Source organism: Nothobranchius furzeri, chromosome 13 (genome assembly GCF_043380555.1).
Source record: "Nothobranchius furzeri strain GRZ-AD chromosome 13, NfurGRZ-RIMD1, whole genome shotgun sequence".
Classification (NCBI taxonomy): domain Eukaryota; kingdom Metazoa; phylum Chordata; class Actinopteri; order Cyprinodontiformes; family Nothobranchiidae; genus Nothobranchius; species Nothobranchius furzeri.
In genome coordinates, this window is record NC_091753.1 from 41,951,881 (window position 1) to 41,970,862 (window position 18,982).

The 18,982-nt window shown below is 40.9% G+C and overlaps 1 protein-coding gene across 5 annotated transcripts; it reads right to left on the bottom strand.

Annotated features, from left to right (window-relative positions):
• Positions 1-3,021: 3,021 nt before the first annotated feature.
• Positions 3,022-7,053, bottom strand: fosb (FBJ murine osteosarcoma viral oncogene homolog B). 5 transcript variants are annotated; one of them, XM_054742680.2, is made up of 6 exons: positions 6,803-7,053; positions 6,319-6,506; positions 4,453-4,812; positions 4,047-4,154; positions 3,419-3,757; positions 3,022-3,261 (listed from the first exon to the last, which is right to left on the bottom strand). In XM_054742680.2, exons 1-6 carry the CDS (start codon positions 6,861-6,863, stop codon positions 3,196-3,198), a joined length of 1,122 nt encoding a protein of 373 aa, XP_054598655.1. In that variant the 5' UTR covers positions 6,864-7,053; the 3' UTR covers positions 3,022-3,195. The 5 variants fall into 5 exon arrangements, with proteins under 5 accessions (XP_054598655.1, XP_015806919.1, XP_015806917.1 ...); XM_015951433.3 differs by having other exon boundaries at positions 4,423-4,812; XM_015951431.3 differs by having other exon boundaries at positions 3,022-3,757; positions 4,423-4,812; positions 6,319-6,476.
• Between the last annotated feature and the right edge of the window lie 11,929 nt (positions 7,054-18,982).

Sequence of the window (18,982 nt, forward strand, 5' to 3'; positions counted from 1 at the left end):
AGCAACATTCACCTCATCATAGAAAAATAGGAAAGCTCTGGTTCAGGTAATATTGTCATCATTACAGTACATTTAAATGCAGGGCAGTTTATCTGGCGGTCTTTGAACCCTCCTTGTTTTTCTTTTTTTTAATTGTAAACCTGCAAATGTTCAAAGCAAATTCAAAAAGTTTCAATAAAAGAAATCAAATTAAATCACTTGTGGCAATCAGGGGTAATATACTAGTGTGCAAGTTGTGTATACGCACAATCTGATGCTTAAAAATATTAAATCACGGCTTAATCACTGAGTGATTACCAAGCTTTTGCTGCTAGAAATTCTCTGTAGTTGGCTCCCAATCAGGGTAAAGCACCCTGCAGAGTCAAGTAGTGTTTTCATTAGCCTCGCCTCCTCGTTTTAGTCTAATATAAGTAGCACCACAAAAACCTGTATGTACATGAGAACTATTGAATGTTTTTATGCTTATTCTGACACCAGTACATATATATATTATCACATTTGCATTTGGAGGAAGTCAAAAGGCATCTCCAGAATTTATACAAACACAGTCCTTATTCAACATCTGAAGAAAAGAAAAGAAATTGTTGAGGTCTGTCCATCTTCTGAACACCATGAGCCACTTTGGAACAAATATTCATTTAATGAATCTTTCCATTTTAGGGTGAATAAACATGTTTATTTGATGAAAATAAAGCTTCTTGCTCAGGAAACACAAACACAAGTTTTTTTTTAAAATCTCAGACAACAACAAAGTTAAATCTGTGGCTCTCCTTCAAAAACACATTTCTGTACCCATTTAAATTACACAAACATATCTTTTTACATTCAATCCATTTGTTTTTTATCTGTATGCAAAGCATCAAGTGGCATAAAGGTGTCAGTAGCTTTGGAACAGACCTCACAGAGAAAAACAAACAAAACAAAGGCGTTACCACAACTTTCAGACATTAAATGTAACTCAGATAGTGCTTTATATTGTTTATAAAACATAAATACACATTGACAGAGGCAGTGACATCGTGCTCGTGTTCATGGTCCTTAAATTCCTTATAGGCTTTGTCATTTTTTAAATCTCCTTTATAAAAATAATTATTTTTAAATATTTATTAAACTTTTACCATGTTCTTCATTGACAAAAATATCCTGTTTAATCTGCAGACATTCAAACGCAACAATCATGGCACATACACGTATATACCTGTTCAGACGTATATGTGTGTACATGTGTGTTCTTTTTAAGTGCACAGCATGTCGCAAAATTTGGCCAAATAAAGTACAATAAAATAACACAAAAGTGTTAATGACAATAGCAACAGGAAATCTGCCGATTCAACTGACGGAAACAAGAAACAAAAAAAGGAAGAAATGGTAACAATAAAAGTAAGGAGCAGAGGTCAATGCTGAACAGTGAGTCACAAAAACAAACATAAACATTAAAATATATAACAGTTTTCACTCAAACAATACAGAGAAAACAAATTTTACAACTTCACAGGCGAAGAAAGGGACGCTCACTCCACGACATCAGCCCACATGTTCTCTCCGGTGTTTTAATTTTTTTTTCTTGGTCTTGCTCTCGTCCTCGATCGCCACATCAACCTCAATCAAGAAAGAAATAAACGGGCCGGGTGCCTCAGAGTGGCCTCACTCACAAATAAACGCACTCCCCCGCTCCAGGCCTCGTCTTGGGGAGGCACAGAGACCACCGAGCCCAACGTTTAGAGGTTGTCTGAAATGCTTTTAAAGTAGAAAAAGTCCTTCCTCTGAAGGAAGGTTCACATCTGATCAACTCTGACCCGAAACTCTCAGCTGGTGTGTGTCGCAACACGACGTCCGTCTCTTCAGTTCAGAGATGAGTGAGCGCGCTTTTCTGAGGTCACCATTCTAACGTGGATGGCACGAGCAAAGGTAATTTTATTTTGTTGTGTTTGTTGTTTTCGCTTCGTGTTTAATGATATTTGCCGCCCCCCCCCCTCCCCCCAAAGATAAACAGCCAGGACTGTCTTGATCTGCATCCTCGTTGCCTGCATCTCAGGTTCTTTCAACTTACGCTCTCTCCAGCTTCATGATAGACTCATCTGATCTCCACTGTGTGAACGATATAAAAAATGGCTCAGCTGAAGATGAAGGCATCCATCTTTATGCATCTCTGTGCGTGTGTGTGTGTGTAGCTGCTGTTCACGTTAAGGATCTGAGCAAGTGTGCACCAAGGAGAGGTTCTTCTGTTTAGGTGGGTTGCGTCCACTCTCTTGAATGACATGGTCAAAGGGGGACATTTTGGCGACGGCTTTCACTCAAGGTCCCAAGGGCTGATGGGAGTCTTCGGGCTGTCAGTGGTTGAAGACTTCAAAGAGAGGGAGAAACAAAGAGACAGAAGAGGAGAAAACAGAGATGGGTAGAGATGGGTCGCATGGCAGGTAAGGCAGACGGCAGAAGAATTTGTTTGTTTCTTTCTTTTTTCAACGAGAGAAGAAAGCACAAGATTTAGAGAGGCTTTGATACTCAGATCTCCAGCGTGTCAAGTCCAAGCAGCAAATGAAGAAGCAGAGGGAAGCCGAGCAGATGAAGAGCAACTGGTGAGTGAGCTGTCTGTCTCCCACAAAAAAAAAAAAAGAAACGACCCCGAACAAATTGTCTTTCAGATCTGCACAAACACATTCAACAAGAGGGAAACAGGAAAAATATGGAAAAGAATGAAAGCAAGAGCGCTAGCAGCGGGAAGACCGACAGAGGGAACAAGGTAGGGGCACTGGTGCATGTCGGGGTGTGGCGTTACATGTTGCGGCTTACTCAACGAGAGTATTCAAATACAATAATTCATTGTGAATTAATCTGTTTGCTCAGAGCTCTTAAAATTGGTGACTTTAGCTGCTCGTTTTTTTGGTTTGCTCTGTTGCAAGTCTTCTGCTCAATCCAAAACAGGAATTTATTCCTTGTTTTTGGCTTAACGTTAAAGGTTTAGGTCTGATGTGCAACTTTGTTTTGATTATGGCTCTTAATTGGAATGCATTTCCCAAGGTGCAAACTTTAACCCTATCAGGTTCAAATGATTGGCTTTTAAAAATCTCAATCTGTGAGGCTCATTGGATGATGCGTGGCTCAGCCTCTACCTCCAGTGAGCGTTGTGTGTGTGCTTGGTCATATAGGCATGCATGTGTCTGTCGGTTAGTCAGAGCGCCAGCAGCGAAGGCGAGTTCAGGGAATCAGATGACTGCTCGCTACTGCTGTTCCGCTGGTTGGCACTGACCCCGCAGGCTCCCTCTGGGTAGGTGAACACAAATGAAGATGTGTATGAGGTGTTGTAACTGCCAATGGTCGCATCGTCATGGTTAACACCACCACCACTGTCACTGGCCATGAGGCATGGCCCACCAGTTGCTGGCTCACTTGAGCCATAGTAAGAACTAGAAAACTCTACCTCCTGCATCATCCCTGCTTGAGCCTGCTGCTGCTGCTGAGCTGGAGGCTGGGGCTGTGTGGAGGCTGGGTGGGCTGTGTAGGCAGGAGGGAGATAGAAAGAGTCTTCCTTCACAGTCAAGCCCACAATGGAGATAGGAGACGGTTGTAAGGTCTGGGGGGCAAGCTGGGACTGCACTGGAGGGAGCTGCACTGAGCCCTGCTGAGCCAGGTCCTGGTATGGGATCTTACAGGTGGGTTGGTGGGCCACCAGGACAAACTCCAGACGCTCCTTCTCCTTTTGCAGCTCAGAGATCTCGGCCTCCAGCTCTGCCTTCTCCTCCTCCAGTATGTCGGTCTCCTGTGAGCAGTTACAGACAAGAACAAACATGGGTGAGGGGAAAGATAAAGGGGTGAGATGCTAAAGTTTTTATTCTAAAGATCCCTGCAGGTAGCATAAGCTACAGAATTCATAGCTACAACAGTCCCAGAAACAATAATAGCCTTTCACCAACACCTGATTGCAATAATTTTCTTCCATATGCACAAATGTAAACCATTAACATACTTCTCGGTGCAAAGGGAGGAACCAGATACTATATAATTATAACAATCACTCATTCTGGCAGCTCAAAGAGGGCAGAACTCACCGACTGTAGTTTGTCTGTAAGTTCCCGTCTGCGGTTTCTGCACTTGGCAGCAGCTAGCTTGTTCCTCTCTCGACGAACGCGCCGCTTTTCCTCCTCTTCAGGTGTTAGCTACAAAGGAAGTAAATTGAATGAATAAAGTGAAGCTTCAGTCACTTTTAAATGTAATAATTTTATCCAATAAGTTTTGTCCTCTTCCCACCCCATTCATTACACTAAGGTTTGCAATCCCATATTTTCCTGTTTAGATGTGTAACTTAATATCTAACCCCCCTAAATGAGTGATGATTTAATTTGGTTTCCATGAAAACTGTTTACCTGCACTGCATGAGTAACATGCAAGAGTCAACAAACAAGCCACTCAAGTACACAAACTTACAAACAGACCAACATCGCCATCTTCACTCACAGACTCCTCTCGTGCACGACGACTGCGGGATCGGGACCGGGATTGGCGGATGGGGCCTGGACTTGGCCCCGGAGCGTCTGAACTCGGAGGAGTGAATCCAGACCCTGAAGAATAACTAGGACCTGGCATGTCAAACGGGTCCACCAGTGACACCGGCTGGGTCATGGTCGTGGTGCCTGTGGAACCACTTTGTCCAGAGGCCTGGGAGGAGATGAGGGTTGGTTGTACCATCCACTGCAGGTCCTGACTGGTGGTTATGGCAGTGACGGTGGGCACAAATGAACTGGGCATCTCAGCTCCACCACTGATCCCTGGCCCACTACCCACAATGCTCAAGCCAGCACCTGCTGACACACACTCCTGAAAAACAGAAAGAGTTAAATGTCACTGAACATAGAGCCATGATCACAGAGCAATAACTTGCACTAGTGAGTTGTTTTGTTAAAAAAACGTGTAAGAATTCAACACAAAAGATAAAAAATAAATAAAAATACTTTGAATGAAATGGTAAAACTGAATGAAGCCTCAATTCTGAGAAACCAATAAACATGTGAGGTGAGATTATTTGAATATAAAATTTGATTCAGAACTGTAAATTTCACACATTTATTTACATAACTTCTCTCGGAGAAACAAGGCTGATTCTGTATGTGGTAACATGGAATTTCCTGCCCAAACCAAACTCTGTCACATTTAGAATAAAATGGAAACAGCTTAGATCTGTGTGGTAAATGATGAAATCCTTTCCTCCATTTGCATAATGTCATTGGAGTTTTTCTTTTGATTTGCTTTTGTGTTGTTTTCGTGTTATCTATTATAAATGTGTGTATTTTACCTGATTGAAGTGGGTGTTGCAAGTTAGATGAGGCTCATGTGCTATTATTTATTGCACTTAATATACTAATCCCTACAAATAAGCAATTAAACAGGAAAACAGTTGTCTTTTAAGCATAGATTGTTTTCTAAATAGACTTACATGAGTCAGTGAACTAATGAGTTTGAGATAACCTAAAAACATTTGAATAAATGTGCTTAAATGTTCTTATAAGAGGAAAATTCGTGGATTTAAACGATTTCTTTTTAATCTGATGCTGCATGACCAAGTTATGTGCATATTGATAAACTGATCTAAAAATGCCCATGTTGGTTTATTTTAAACCCATGAAGGAGCACCGACTCTTATCAATATTCGTATAAAAGCGTGAGAAGACAACAGGAAAGGTCGCTCGAAACAATCAGACACGACCAATCGTTTTTCTCGCACAGCGTCTCCCCCTTCCTCCTCCTCCGTTACGCCCCCGGTGCTCCCCTTGGCAACGCGACGTAGCACTCCAAAATAGAACACGCATTTACGTCACGGTGAAGCCTGAAGAAAGGAGAGCGGAGCGTTTGATAGAAGAGAAGCGGTAAGAGCGGAGGGGCGGGGCTTAGACGCTTACGAAGGGAGTTCCAGCGCTCCGTCCTCCGCTCTGCGGCATGCCGTAGAGCGGAGCACGCTGACAGAGCGCTGCGGCGGCCGCTACAAGCTGGGAAAAGTATTCAGGATCATCTGAAGCGTTTCTTATCTGCTCACAGAAACAGCAGAAAGTTCAACACTTAAATAGCTCAGATTATAATAAAATGACACAAAACGAGCGCGGCTGTATCTTTATTACGTGTTTGTTTTGTGTTTACCTCACATTTTACATCTGGCAGTGTAAACGTATACACCTTTTAATACTCTCTTAATTGTTACTGATTTAAAATCTAGCAAAAATAACAAGCCTTATATTTTATCAACGCTCTATACTTGATGCACGAGCTATTTTTAAGCATTTGTATTTATTAGATCATGACGAGTTTATCTCAAGCATCCTTATGTTTTACCTGCGGAGCACTGGTGGTGGGCGGGCTCCCGAAGGAGTCCACGGAGGATAGGTATTGGGACTCAATGGATGGAGACGAGCTTCCACGGGACCCGCTGTCGAGGTCGCCGGGGAACCCTTGGTACATCTCCCCGGGGGGACCGAAAGAGAACGCGACACCTGCAGGAACCAAAGAGCGCCCAGTGTCACCTGCAGCGGCAGGACAGCGGCACACAAGAATGTTACAAAGAAGGGACTGTAGAGAGAAGATGACTGATGTTATAAAACACAAACCATTAAAGCGGATTTTATTTGTTAGAGTATAATGATTGTTTCTAATTTATTTAGATGGCTTTAAAATGCAGGGCGAGTGTGTTTAGATCCATGTAAAGTTAGGTGAACGTGTGCAGCAGCAGACATGTGTCAGATCGTTTATTTGCGTTTTTTCTCCATATTTTATATAATTTATCGGATAAAACAAGTTGAATCCATGAGCATTTCTTTACCGTGTATCTTCTTGTTGAGCCCCGGTGAGATGGTCTTGGTCTCTTTCCAAAAAAGTTGCATGAATGAACTTAATCCAGTCCAGCGCTTTCAGCGAGAAAGCGCTCCAGATGAAGAACTCCTCTGCTTTAATGTTTTGCGGTAAATCCTCGTGTTTTCTTCTCCAATCCACTCGCGACAAAAACGTGCGATTATAGATCCATAAAGTCCGATAAAGGAACGCCGGAGGACGTTTACCGGTATTACGGTGCACCGTAGTAGATCTTGTCTTATGAATGAAGCATCCGCCTCGAGTACAACAAGCCATTTCTAGCGTCGAAGTCCCGCCTCGAAGTTCCGCTGACGTACATGCCCATATTTGTCTAGATGTTGTGTTTGGTATCCTTGGTGACGTTGAGGGATTCCCTCTCCCACTGAACGGACCAGAAGCGTGTATACCGACAGATAATAATAGACTTCTTTTTAAATACAATATCACAGGCACAAGATAGACTATTTCTCACCGTCTGACAATGCCGGAGAGGAAATTTTAATAGCACTGGTGTGAAAAATATGGAAAGTCTATTTTGGACCACAGATAGGAATATTTTTAGATCATCATAATGTTCCATTAATATGCTTCTGTTTATGTCGAGAAAACACAACGTTTCATAAACCAACAAATAAGAACTTTTTTCTAGTTTAATGTTTTTATTATCAGTCATCTATACTCTGATGAGTTTAACCTTTTCAGTTAAAACAGATATCACACAATCTACAATACAATTAAAAATATTTAAAACAAAAATCCCCTAAGGTGTTATGATTGTTTAATGATAGGGCTGCCCCGGGACGGAATCCCGTCAGCATGAAGGGAAATCCTGCTGAAAAGTTTTGCAGGGAACGCCCTCAGGACTGACCAGACATGTCCTCTGCATGAACACTCCCCAAATCCAAAGCAGGTTTCACAAAAACAGATTAGGTACACATTGAGTAACGTGGCAAGTGAGAGGTGTCATTTAGTGGTGGCACAGCTGCACACTAATAAATGATAAAATACTCAGAACATCAACTCTCGTCCATTCTTCCCACGTGCCTTCTGAGCAGCAGCGAGTAGATACAGTGGGCAGCAGTGACGGAAATGGCTGCATGTCATTCCAAACATCGAACATAAAGTGATTCATTAAAATCCTACATGCGGACACCAGAGGGGAATGTGGCAGGTGGGAGGCTGGCTTTGTCCGGGGGGACTTGCTCCGCTCTACAAGCTAAGTGCGGGAAAACTGGGCGGCAAAATCATGAATGAAAAATCTACAAATCGGCAATTTTTTTCCCTTTTGGCTGTGTGATGTCAGTGTCGCGCGGGGCGGGCATGCGGCTGTAAAAGGACTACAGCTGATGTGCGAACAGGCGTAAGCGAAAAGGGAAGAGAGCTGGGTATAACAAGTTATTAGTCAGAGCTGCAACAACGTCAGAGACGAGGATTCACGGAAGAACGTTGTGTCCCGGATTGCCGTTAACGGTGCCGTGCCGCTGAACCGGGATGACTAACTCCGTCGATGTAAGTTGTTCGTGATGAGGAATTAGAAAAGTGAATGGTTGATAACGCATGCCGACAGCCCACGTTGACATTCAGGGCGAAATAACGATAGGCTAAACGACAAGACGAGGAGACGAAAATTAAACAACTTTAACGACTATTTTTTGTCACAAAATGTATAAATAATTGTGTTAAACTATATATTTTACAATTAAAAAATAAGATAATGTTCCACTATTTTGCTGCTCGTTATATAAAAATAGCGTTGCTATATTTAAAGCAGAAAGTGTGCTGTAGGGACCATGTGCTGTGCACCGGTTTTTCGGCATGTGTATAGCGTTTCATCACCATGGATACGTCGTCGCCTCTGACGCAAGGACGTATAAATTTGGTCTTTTTTGTTATGTCGCTTAGCAACCGGTTTCCATGGTAACGCGCTCTGAGCTGAAGCACACAATGGCTTCCGGATTCTTTCTGAGCGGAGAACAGAAGTAGAAAAGAGCTCGGTTTGCATCGATTGTTTGCAGCTTTAGCGCAATTTGAACTGCTAGCTGCGGTTCAGTGTGTGTTCTAAAGTCAGGAAAAGTTTTAGTTTAAGTAGTTTTGTGTTTTTCTTCTTCCGCTGCTGCCGTAAACTTCTAACATGAACGCTTTGAGCGACCGGACTAGTTTGTGAGCGTGTTTTGTTAGTGTGTGCTGGAAACATGTAAGTAAGGAGTAAGCCTGACTAAAGTGACCACATCTTCATATAATTTAATGGATTTTGTTTCTGATAAAACTTTGTATAATTAGCACTATTCATCTTACCTATTATTTTACCAAAGTACAGTTTTTTCAGTGAAACTTTATTCAACTTAAACAAAAGCAAAACAAATTCATTCGGATTTTAGACGGATCAAAATACAGTTTCACAACTCCTAAAGTGTATCACAATGTTTGGGCAGAGTTCATAAAGGCATAAAGCCTATTCAAAAAATTGCAAAATATAAAGAAAGAAAAGAAGGAAAACAATAGATCAGAGCAAAATAAGATGTTTAAGTTGTTTCCACTCTTCTCTCCATAAACTGCATGGCTTCATGTCCTTTATCGTGCCTACTTTGTGGAATAATGTGGCGCAAATGAGACTCCAATCCACACTCCAGACATCTTTGTTTACAGTTTGTTTGTTGACATCTCTTGGTGGTCTAGACTTTAAAAGAAGCAGTGTTATCTGATGCCCCTGGTGTGCTTTGTTTTGCTTTCCTCGGTTTCTTAGTGTATTTTCGGGAAGCCTCTAACTTGCACTGCTTGAACCAGCTCCTGTTTCCTCTTGGAAGGCGGGTCCATGTTTGCTGTTCTGGCCCAAAATATTTGTTACCAGGCAACAGCTAGGCCTGTCCCACTTGAGAGTGGTGTTGTTTACACCCCTTCTGGCTCCATGTTCCAACAACATTGCATAACTTTGCTTTTATCACCCTCACTGAGAATGAAATCTGATCAGTCTTTTCTTTCCAGCCAATCACAATCCTTCATACTTCCATGCTGTAGTGTTACTCCCAGCCACCGAGGCAGTTGCTGCCTGTGCATTTTCTCTTGTTTTTCCGACTCGGCACAATCAAAGTGAAACTGAGAGTGGATTTGTGAGAAAGCTGCACTCTTAGTTGCTTTTCAGTTCAGCCATCAAATACAAAAAAATCCCCTGAAGCTTGTTGTAATGTTGGAGGCTCCAGTCATTGTCTGCAAACATGCAATAATACATCAGTTCTTGTTTAAATCCAGTAATTCCTTCTTGGCATAGCTGAAGGCCTTCATTTATGCTGTGTAAACATGACTTGTGTGTACTGCATTAACTAAAATGCTAGAGGTAAAATGAAAGACACAATACCCTGCCTTTTAATAAAATTTCGCTTTAAACCATGAACATTTGAACGTGATACATTTCTTTCTGCTAACCATCTGCTTTGTTTTAAAAACACCGTTGTCATTATAGTTTGTGGCTGTCATCCAGTTAACCCTCTGGAGGCAGGCGTTGCAGATTTGCAACAGTTAAAACCTACCTGGTTACTCCACATACGTATTTCATGAGCATTTTTTTACTCAGAAGTACCCCTGAAGGACTCAGTTGTTCGTCCTTTTATCTAAACTTATTTTGAGCCTGAGAGGGTTAAACACCATTGGCAGAATGTTTGCAAGAAGCACATCTTACCTGTTTGTTAAACTTCACTGTTATTAGAAAACCGGTTATGCAAGATCATAAAGTCAACACAAACGGCCTTAACGACAGTTATACTACCTTCTTTGGATCCATTATCATTTTTGTCTCTATTTCAGTTACGTCATCTTGACCCTCAGCTGGGGGTTTCGTAACCCATAAGGAGGTGCAACATCTGGCAACTGCTGCATGAGTTTTCATATTAAAGGCATACTATGAAACTTTTTCCTATTTTTAAATAATTTTCGTGAGCTAGTATGTGCTAAAATGACCCTTTAGGGTTGATGAAATGTCACTCAGACCCCCACCGCTCCCTGTAGCCAGAACAATGCACTTGCAACTTCAGAATGTCGGTCCGGTCCCTGTTGGGCTTAGTAAAGTGGAGCTGACATGCCAGGCGCTGCAGTCTACTTCCAGCATGTTTCCTTCATGTTTTGGATCATGAACTCAGCTGATTTGTTTGATTTAATGATGAATCACTCCTGTAGAAACTAATCAATCAATCAATCAATCAATCAATCAATCAATCAATCAATCAATCAATCAATCAAAGCTTTATTTATAAAATACATTATATGAATTATTATTATAATGAAGGCTGGGGAGACATTTCAGCGGTTAGATTAAGGTGTTAAAAAGACGAACGCACAGCAAGGAGATACGATTCACTTTTGGTTTCACTAACAGACATTAGGAGGTGCTAAAAGCAAGCCAAAACTGCATAGTTTCCATTTAAATGGTTAGTCTTCTTCTTTTCCAGACCTTAGAATATGCTATAAGAGCTTTCTTTTATCTAACAATGCATGTTTATGCAGCATTTAAGGAAAATTTAACAGAGTTAAGAGGATAAGAAGATCTTGGGCTAAGAATATAATTATACCCACTACAAATCTGTTCTACCGAGGGAAAACATGTCACAAGATCTTATTTCTCTGCTACAGCAACAAAAAATTCTCCTGCAATTTTCCAGTTTGTTTTGCCCCATTCTTCAGCCCACATCTTCATTTTGTCTCACGTTTGTCTTGTTTATACGTTTGTACCTGTGTTTATACAGCGTAATCCCTGCAACCAGTTCTCGTGTTCAGTAACAATGTCGTGTGCTTACACAAAACCACTCTGCAGTGAGCACACATGCACAGCCATAATTTAGACTGATGTATTGAGAATGTTAATGGGTCTGCAAGGTCTCAGTTGCAGATTTTTATTAGACAGAAATTTACTTGTCATTATTTAACAAAACATATTAGTATATGCAACATATTAGTTGGTAAGTCTATGGTTAAATGTGGAGGGCCTGACCTTTCATGATGAAGCAATCCCTACAAGGATTACTGGGAGTTTTGTGCAAGTTACTGTAAAAAAATCCAAACTAACATTGTGTTCAACTGTTTCTTTTTCTGTAAACTGTAAATATCTATGAATAAATACTTCTGCAACTGTTCCCAGCGTTAGACTGGTTGAAGTTCTTTTTTTGATTTGCTGCTCTAACTGCAGGCACAAACGTCAGCTCTGAGGTGCAAAAACAAGAGTGGATGGATGTATTGTATCATGCGCTGCACGGGTGTCGGATGCCTAAAGTTAAATGCAGCCAGTGGGTTTCAGTGTTCCACAGCTCTTTGTGACTCAGATTCAAGCAGCGCGTCAATCCTAGCCTACTTTCTACAGGCTCGCTGCCAGTCTGCAAAGAAAAGTGCCAGAGAGAGTGGGAGAGATGAGCGCGACAGGAGGACAGAGAACAAGGATGAGATCAGAGGTGGAAAGTCACTCTGTAAATGGCTCAACACCGAACCTAAACACTACTGGTAGAAACGGTTGAGACATTCAGTTTTAGGGCTATACATCTTTCTAGGTGTTGCCATAAGATCTGTGAGTGTGTGATTCTGCATGTCTTGGGTTAAACACATTCCCCAAACCATGTCAAGCTGATACAGTTTCGACTCCCTAAGAGTCCTTCTAGACGCAAACGATTTCATCTATCTGTGACTCGGGTGACATCTCTGGACTGGCGCGTCGGTGCTGCGGTTAATCTACTGAACCTCGGTGCCCAGAGGTCATCTGACCTTCCTGACCTCCGGATCCGCGAAGAGGGTCTCCAAAAAGGGTGAGGTAGACACAGCATGAATTGCGTCTGATGTGGTTTTGATAAGAATCAACCTTCTAGTTACTGCAGACCAAATTCTTTTAACACCCAGAACTCAGTTCTTCTAGATACAAGGTTCTGATAAACACATATCATTCAATCACCATACATCACATCCTATCCACTTAGATTCATCCATCACAGCAATCTTAGTTAACTTGTCATGTTTTTAATTGTTTAGAAAATAAGTTCTTACCTTGTATAAATCAGACTCTGTCTGAATTGATACAAAGTGTGTTTGATCTTTGAAAAAGCAAAGAATCCTAGAATCTTCTGATTAAACATTCAAAGACCAGAGTGATACTCTATATTTATGTAAAATATCCCAGCTTATTGGTCATAAGTAAAGGTAATATATTAAGCTTAAAAGCAACGATATTTAACCCTACACTGTAAATCAGATCACTTTCTCATAACAGACATGTTTTATATCAAGCTAGAAAAACCAGCAAGACAACCATCATTCACCATCATTAAATACTGAACCGACAAATGTAATTCAGACACAATCTCCTGCTTTTGTCAAAAAGTTTAATTTTGCTAATTTTTTACATTTAGACGGGGAGTATAAATTTGTTCCGACTGTTTAAAAAACAAAATTTATCCAATGACTTTTTTTTTTAATATGGAAAAGGTCCCATTTTTGCCTTTGATGCTTCATTGGACTCACTTCTGTTTTCTGGCACCAAGCTGCTGGAAGCAGAAACTTGGATGCACCTTTAATAGATCTGCCTTGTTCTGGCTCATCTGACAGATACTTGATTGGAATGAGATCTGATGAAAAACTAACCTTTTTATTGCCCAATTAGGTAATTGTTCTCACAAAAACATCACATTCATCAGAGATTATTGTCTCCATAATGAGATCTACTTTGTCACTGGTACTGTTTATGTTTGTGTAACCCGTTCCACCAAAGAACTTCTTGTTAACAGTAATCAAAATCTTCACCATCACCTACAAGTTTACCATTTTTCTCTAATGTGTCAGTCTTGAGTGTCTTTCCTTGGTGAGCATGAACAAGTTCATCAACAGGATTTAAATTAAAGCTTAATTCACATCAATAAGAAGTGATTTCCCTTGCAGTGTAGCACAGGTCAGCACATTGTGACAATCAAAAATAGCATAATAACATGTTACAGCAGTTTTACTGGATTAGACAACATGGATTATCCTTTACTAAGAATCTGCTTCGGTTAGCTCGAGCTGCCCATGACCCTGTCATCAGTTCGGTGCAGTCAGGGAACGTCTCACAAAAACTGCTGCTGTAGAAATATGTCCTAGCTGCCTAGTCATCTCAATCTGACCCTGATAAAATGTGCCCAGATTCTGACATTGGCCATTTTGTTGGCTTTCCAGTTCATCAACAGGATAGATGTGATGTTAATTTACGTGTGTCTTTTTGATAAGACTATTGTAGCTATGCTTGTAAGTGGTCATAATGAGTTGGTTAATAGTTTTTTGTGAGAAAAAGATTGCCACCTTCATTATGTACCTGAGTCACTTCTCTTTCTTTACTTGTTTCCTTCCGGAAATCTTTGTTTAAATCTTCCCCCCTCCCCACTTCTCCTCTCCTCCTTACATAAGGACTGTCCTATTTTTTTCAGGGCCCAGTAAGTGGAAGGAATAAAGGGAGTGAGTGGGTGAGGAAAAGGGAATGATGGGGAGGGTGGGATCCTGTGAAGAGAGAGAGAGGAAGAGAAAAAAGATATGGGGGCAGAAGAGAGGACTGAGTGTACTTTACACGTCAGGAAGACACTAACCTGAACACGTCCCCGTCATCGCGCTCACCTCGCTGACCTTCTCTGCCCACACACTGCTCACCCTTTTCCTTTTTGTGCGACTCACCTATTTTCCCCTCACCTCTGCACACTTGCTTCACCTAATTATAATCTTTGCTCTACAGCCTCCTGGAGATCTTCCGGATAGTCAGCGGGCCAATCTAACCCTGCATCCGCTAACCTTATTGCCTCTTTTCATCCACCAGTTGTCCCATTTTCAACTCCAGCATGTTATCCAGATCTCCTGAGGACACATGGGTTACTCAACAACTGGAAATCACTATAAATATAATAAAATGTAGCGTCCAAGTGAACTTGATAATGACTGACACTACAACGTGGCATTGGGCAGGTTTTACTGTGTGATTTAGATAAAAAAATGTATCTTGATTTTTAGCCAGCAGCAATACCAAAACAATCTAATAAAGAGTTTATAAATGATAAATGATCTACACTTGTATAGCGCCTTTCAGAGTCAGAGGACTCCAAAGCGCTTTACACTACAGTGCATCATTCATCCATTCACACACACATTCACACACTGGTGATGATGAACTACAAGCCACAACTGCCCTGGGGTGCACTGACAGAGGTGAGGCTGCCGAGCACAGGACCACCGGTCCCTCCGACCACCACCAGCAGGCAAGGTGGGTTAAGTGTCTTGCCAAAGGACACAGCAGCAGATTTCTCTGTCCGGAGCCAGGATCAAACCTGCAACCTTCCGATTACTGGACAACCTGCTCAACATGTTGAGTTACTGCTGCCCATAAAATGCCCGTTTAAAATATGCTACTCTCAGTTTAATTTACAGAATGTCTCTATTCAAATACGTAAAAAATACTGCAAAAAACAGCCTTTAGACAGAACGATTTTGTCCTCAAATGTTGATAGGTCAAAAAATATTCATCAAAAGCATCTGCATCATTGTTACAAAATCTAAAATCAGAATTTTAAGGTGGAAAATCACATGATTAATAGATTCCAGGTAAAGTTGCATCAAGGCTGAACATTCTTGACAACCATCCAGCAGTTTTTATGTAAACTGTTGATGATGATGTGCTTCAAACCATGTTTATGTATGATAAGCGTCCAAATATTCTTAACAAAGCGTACAGCTGTGACATGGAATTTAAGCTATGAATAGAATTTTGAGCGGGTTTCTTGCTGCAGGGCGAATGAGAAACGCGGGCGTAAATGATTGACGAAAGCACTTTGCTGTTTTTTTATGTTTGTACATTCTTTTCTGCGCTCACGCAGACTGATGCTCAGCACATTCCTCTCCAACGAACACGTTTTACTTATTTGGGAAGTAACATCCAATCATTCCATTTGTTTAAAAAAATCCTGTTTGAATATAATTAAATTGCTGACTGATGTGTAGCTGCTGAGTTCAGGTTGCTTCAGTAGCACCATAGTTTAATTCAAAAGAACTGCTTTGATGATTTGAATAAAGTTCTGTTGACACAGTAAACCTGGGAGAGTTTTCCTAATATAACTGCGAGTTTCAGTCATGCATCATATCTCATTATCACTCACATCCTCTGATTACACAACTGACATTTTAATAAAATTCATACATTCTGAATGTTTCGATAGGGAGCTTAAGTCACGCCCATCTACTTCCGGACCACGGGTCTCCGGAAAAACGAAAAAATGAAAGCAAGTCAATGGGGCTAAAAACGCTATTTTCTAATTCCGCTTGTTATGTCATGGATTTCACTTATGATGTACGTAAATTTTAAAGAAGCTTTTTGATACCAAGAACGTGCTTATTTTAGAACGGGGGGAAACACTATCTTAGTTTTTGTGTGAAAATAAGTCTAGGACTACATATGTGCTTCACAAAAGTGACGTCATCGAACCAGACACGGAGAAAAACAGGGAAAATGGCTGTAAGTTCAACAAACGTCATATCCTTCCCACAGGTGGAAAGAACCACCATAAATCTGGTCATTTGGCAAGTAGCATACGCTAGGGGAGAAGAGATTATGTGGTGACATTACATATGCGACGCCCGATGTTGCCATAAATACGAACATTTACAAGCTGATAAATCTTAATGTATGTGACAGGCATGGTCGAAATTCATCATTAGTTTTCATTTAAATTGCAGTACAACATGTGCAATCCAGGGCGTAAGGCAAAGCAGATTAGAAACTTGTTTATTTAGTCCCGTTGACTTGCATTTATTTTTTTGTTCTTCCGGGGACCCATGAGCCGACCAGAAAGGGAGGAGACTTAGGCTCCCTAAGAAAAACATGCAGGCAGATTTTTGCTCACATTGCTGTTTTTGCGATTTCAGCAAAAAGACATTTTAGATAGATTCAACATATATACTTTTATTCCTCTTATATAAATTTATATATTTTCACATTTTGCTAACTTTGTAGGATTGAGATAAAATGTCTCTTGTGATTAAACACACTTAAACAAACACTTTTTCATCAAAAGAAGGATGAAAAATCTTGAGATGAACCTAAAATAAATGTTTTTATTCCTTTTTGTGAAGGCTATCCATGCAAACGTACAAGAATTCAAAGTTGCGGTGAAAGGGGGATACAGTGAGATTTTACATGCATATCTGTGGTCACCCACTGTTTACAACAATCCACCTTTTGGTTGATACGTAGCAACAGGATGAGGAAGAAGAGGAGCAGAGAAATGAATAATGTAGATGCAAATGGTGCCCTTTGCTTCTCAAATGATCAGCCTTCAGTTTTCTCGATGTGCCAATAAACGCACAATAAATACACCCCACATTCCATGCCAAAACGCACTTGCATCCTAAAATACCGTGCCTCTGACGACTGAGATAGTACTGCTCATCAAATTAATGCGTGAGCGAGTCCAGGATAAATTTACTGCCAGCGAGCCAACTTACGCAATTCTCCCCAGTCTCCCTCCTGTCTATAAAACGGCTTCAAATCTCACATCTTCAAACCAACCCAGCACATCCCCAGATCCCACCCCCACAGTACACACTACAACTTTGACACTATTCCTGTACCAACCCCCGATGCTGTGGTACAAAAATACCAGCACCTCCAAGAACAGACGCCAAGCGTCACAGCATCATCACTTTCCACATGGCAACTGGGAGGAGAGAATGGAGGAGATGGGGGAGAGAAGGGAGGCGAGCAGGTGGAAGAATGAGCACAGCTGCTGTCAGGGGGGGGAAAAAAGAGTCAATAGAGAAAATAACGACTCAGTTTACAGCTTTACCCAGGCAGATCAGTCACAAACTGCTCCTCTGTATCAACTCTCCTCCTCTCAGACAGTTCATGTCCATGTTCTGCTGTTTTATAAGGACGTTTGACTTTAGCAGACGAATAAAGAAAGTCACTGTTCTGTACCAAATAATATGAAAGATTGCATAACGTTTGTGCAACTGCACATTTTAGCCCACACAATATGAATTTGTGAGCAACAAAAGTGCAAAACTTAAATGTTTTAAACATTATATATATATATATATATATATATATATATATATATATATATATATATATATATATATATATATATATATATATATATATATATATATATATATATATATGTATGTATGTATGTATGTATGTATGTATGTATGTATATATATATTAAAATGTATAAATGAGTACACTCCAAATGTAGTCTTAAGAGAAAAGCCACACGTAGGACAACAAAATTCTAATTAACAGGCAATCAACCATAGGTGAGTCTAATGATTCATTAAGAGGCGTCCAGCAGACAGGCGACTATAAAAGGGTGTTACTTAAAAAAAGAAAAGCCCTTTCCATGTCATGCTGTCAGCAATGGCTCCTTGTGGAAGAGAAATGTCACAAAATCTGAGAAAAGAAATAATTTCTTTACACAAAAAAGGTGAGGGCTACAAGAAGATCAGCAAAGCTTTACATATCAGTCAAAATACAGTGGCAAAGGTGATCCAAAAATGTAAGAAAGATGGAAGTGCAACCAGAGACATCGGGGCCGTCCATGGAAGTTAACATCTGGACAGGTGCATCTTCTGATGAGAAGGCTTGAAGAAAACCACCATGCAAGTTCACAGCAGTTAGCTAAAGTAATAGAAAGCCAGACTGACCATTTCCTATGACACCATATGGCGCACACTAGAGGAATGGCTTGCATGGTATCATCTACAAAGAAAGCCTCTGCTGAAGCCCATGCACAAAACGGACGCCTAGGTTTTGCTAGGGCCCATGCTGAAAGAGATGAAGACTACTGGGAGCCTAGACTCTGGAGCAATGAGACAAAGATCACTGTTTTTGGAACAAATGGTTTTAAAACTGTAAGGCGTTGTGAAGTTGAGGATTTCAAAGAGAAATGCATGGTGCCTACAGTGAAACATGGTGATGGCTGTGTCCTTATGTGGGGTTGCATGAGTGCTGCTGGTGTTGGGGAGTTGCATTTCATTGATGGTATTATAAACTCAACAATGCCCTGATCTATACTGAAGGAGAAGATGCTGCGATCACTCCATGCACTTGGTTGTCATGCACTTTTCCAGCACAACAATGATCCAAAACACACATCTAAAGCTACTTTTGTGT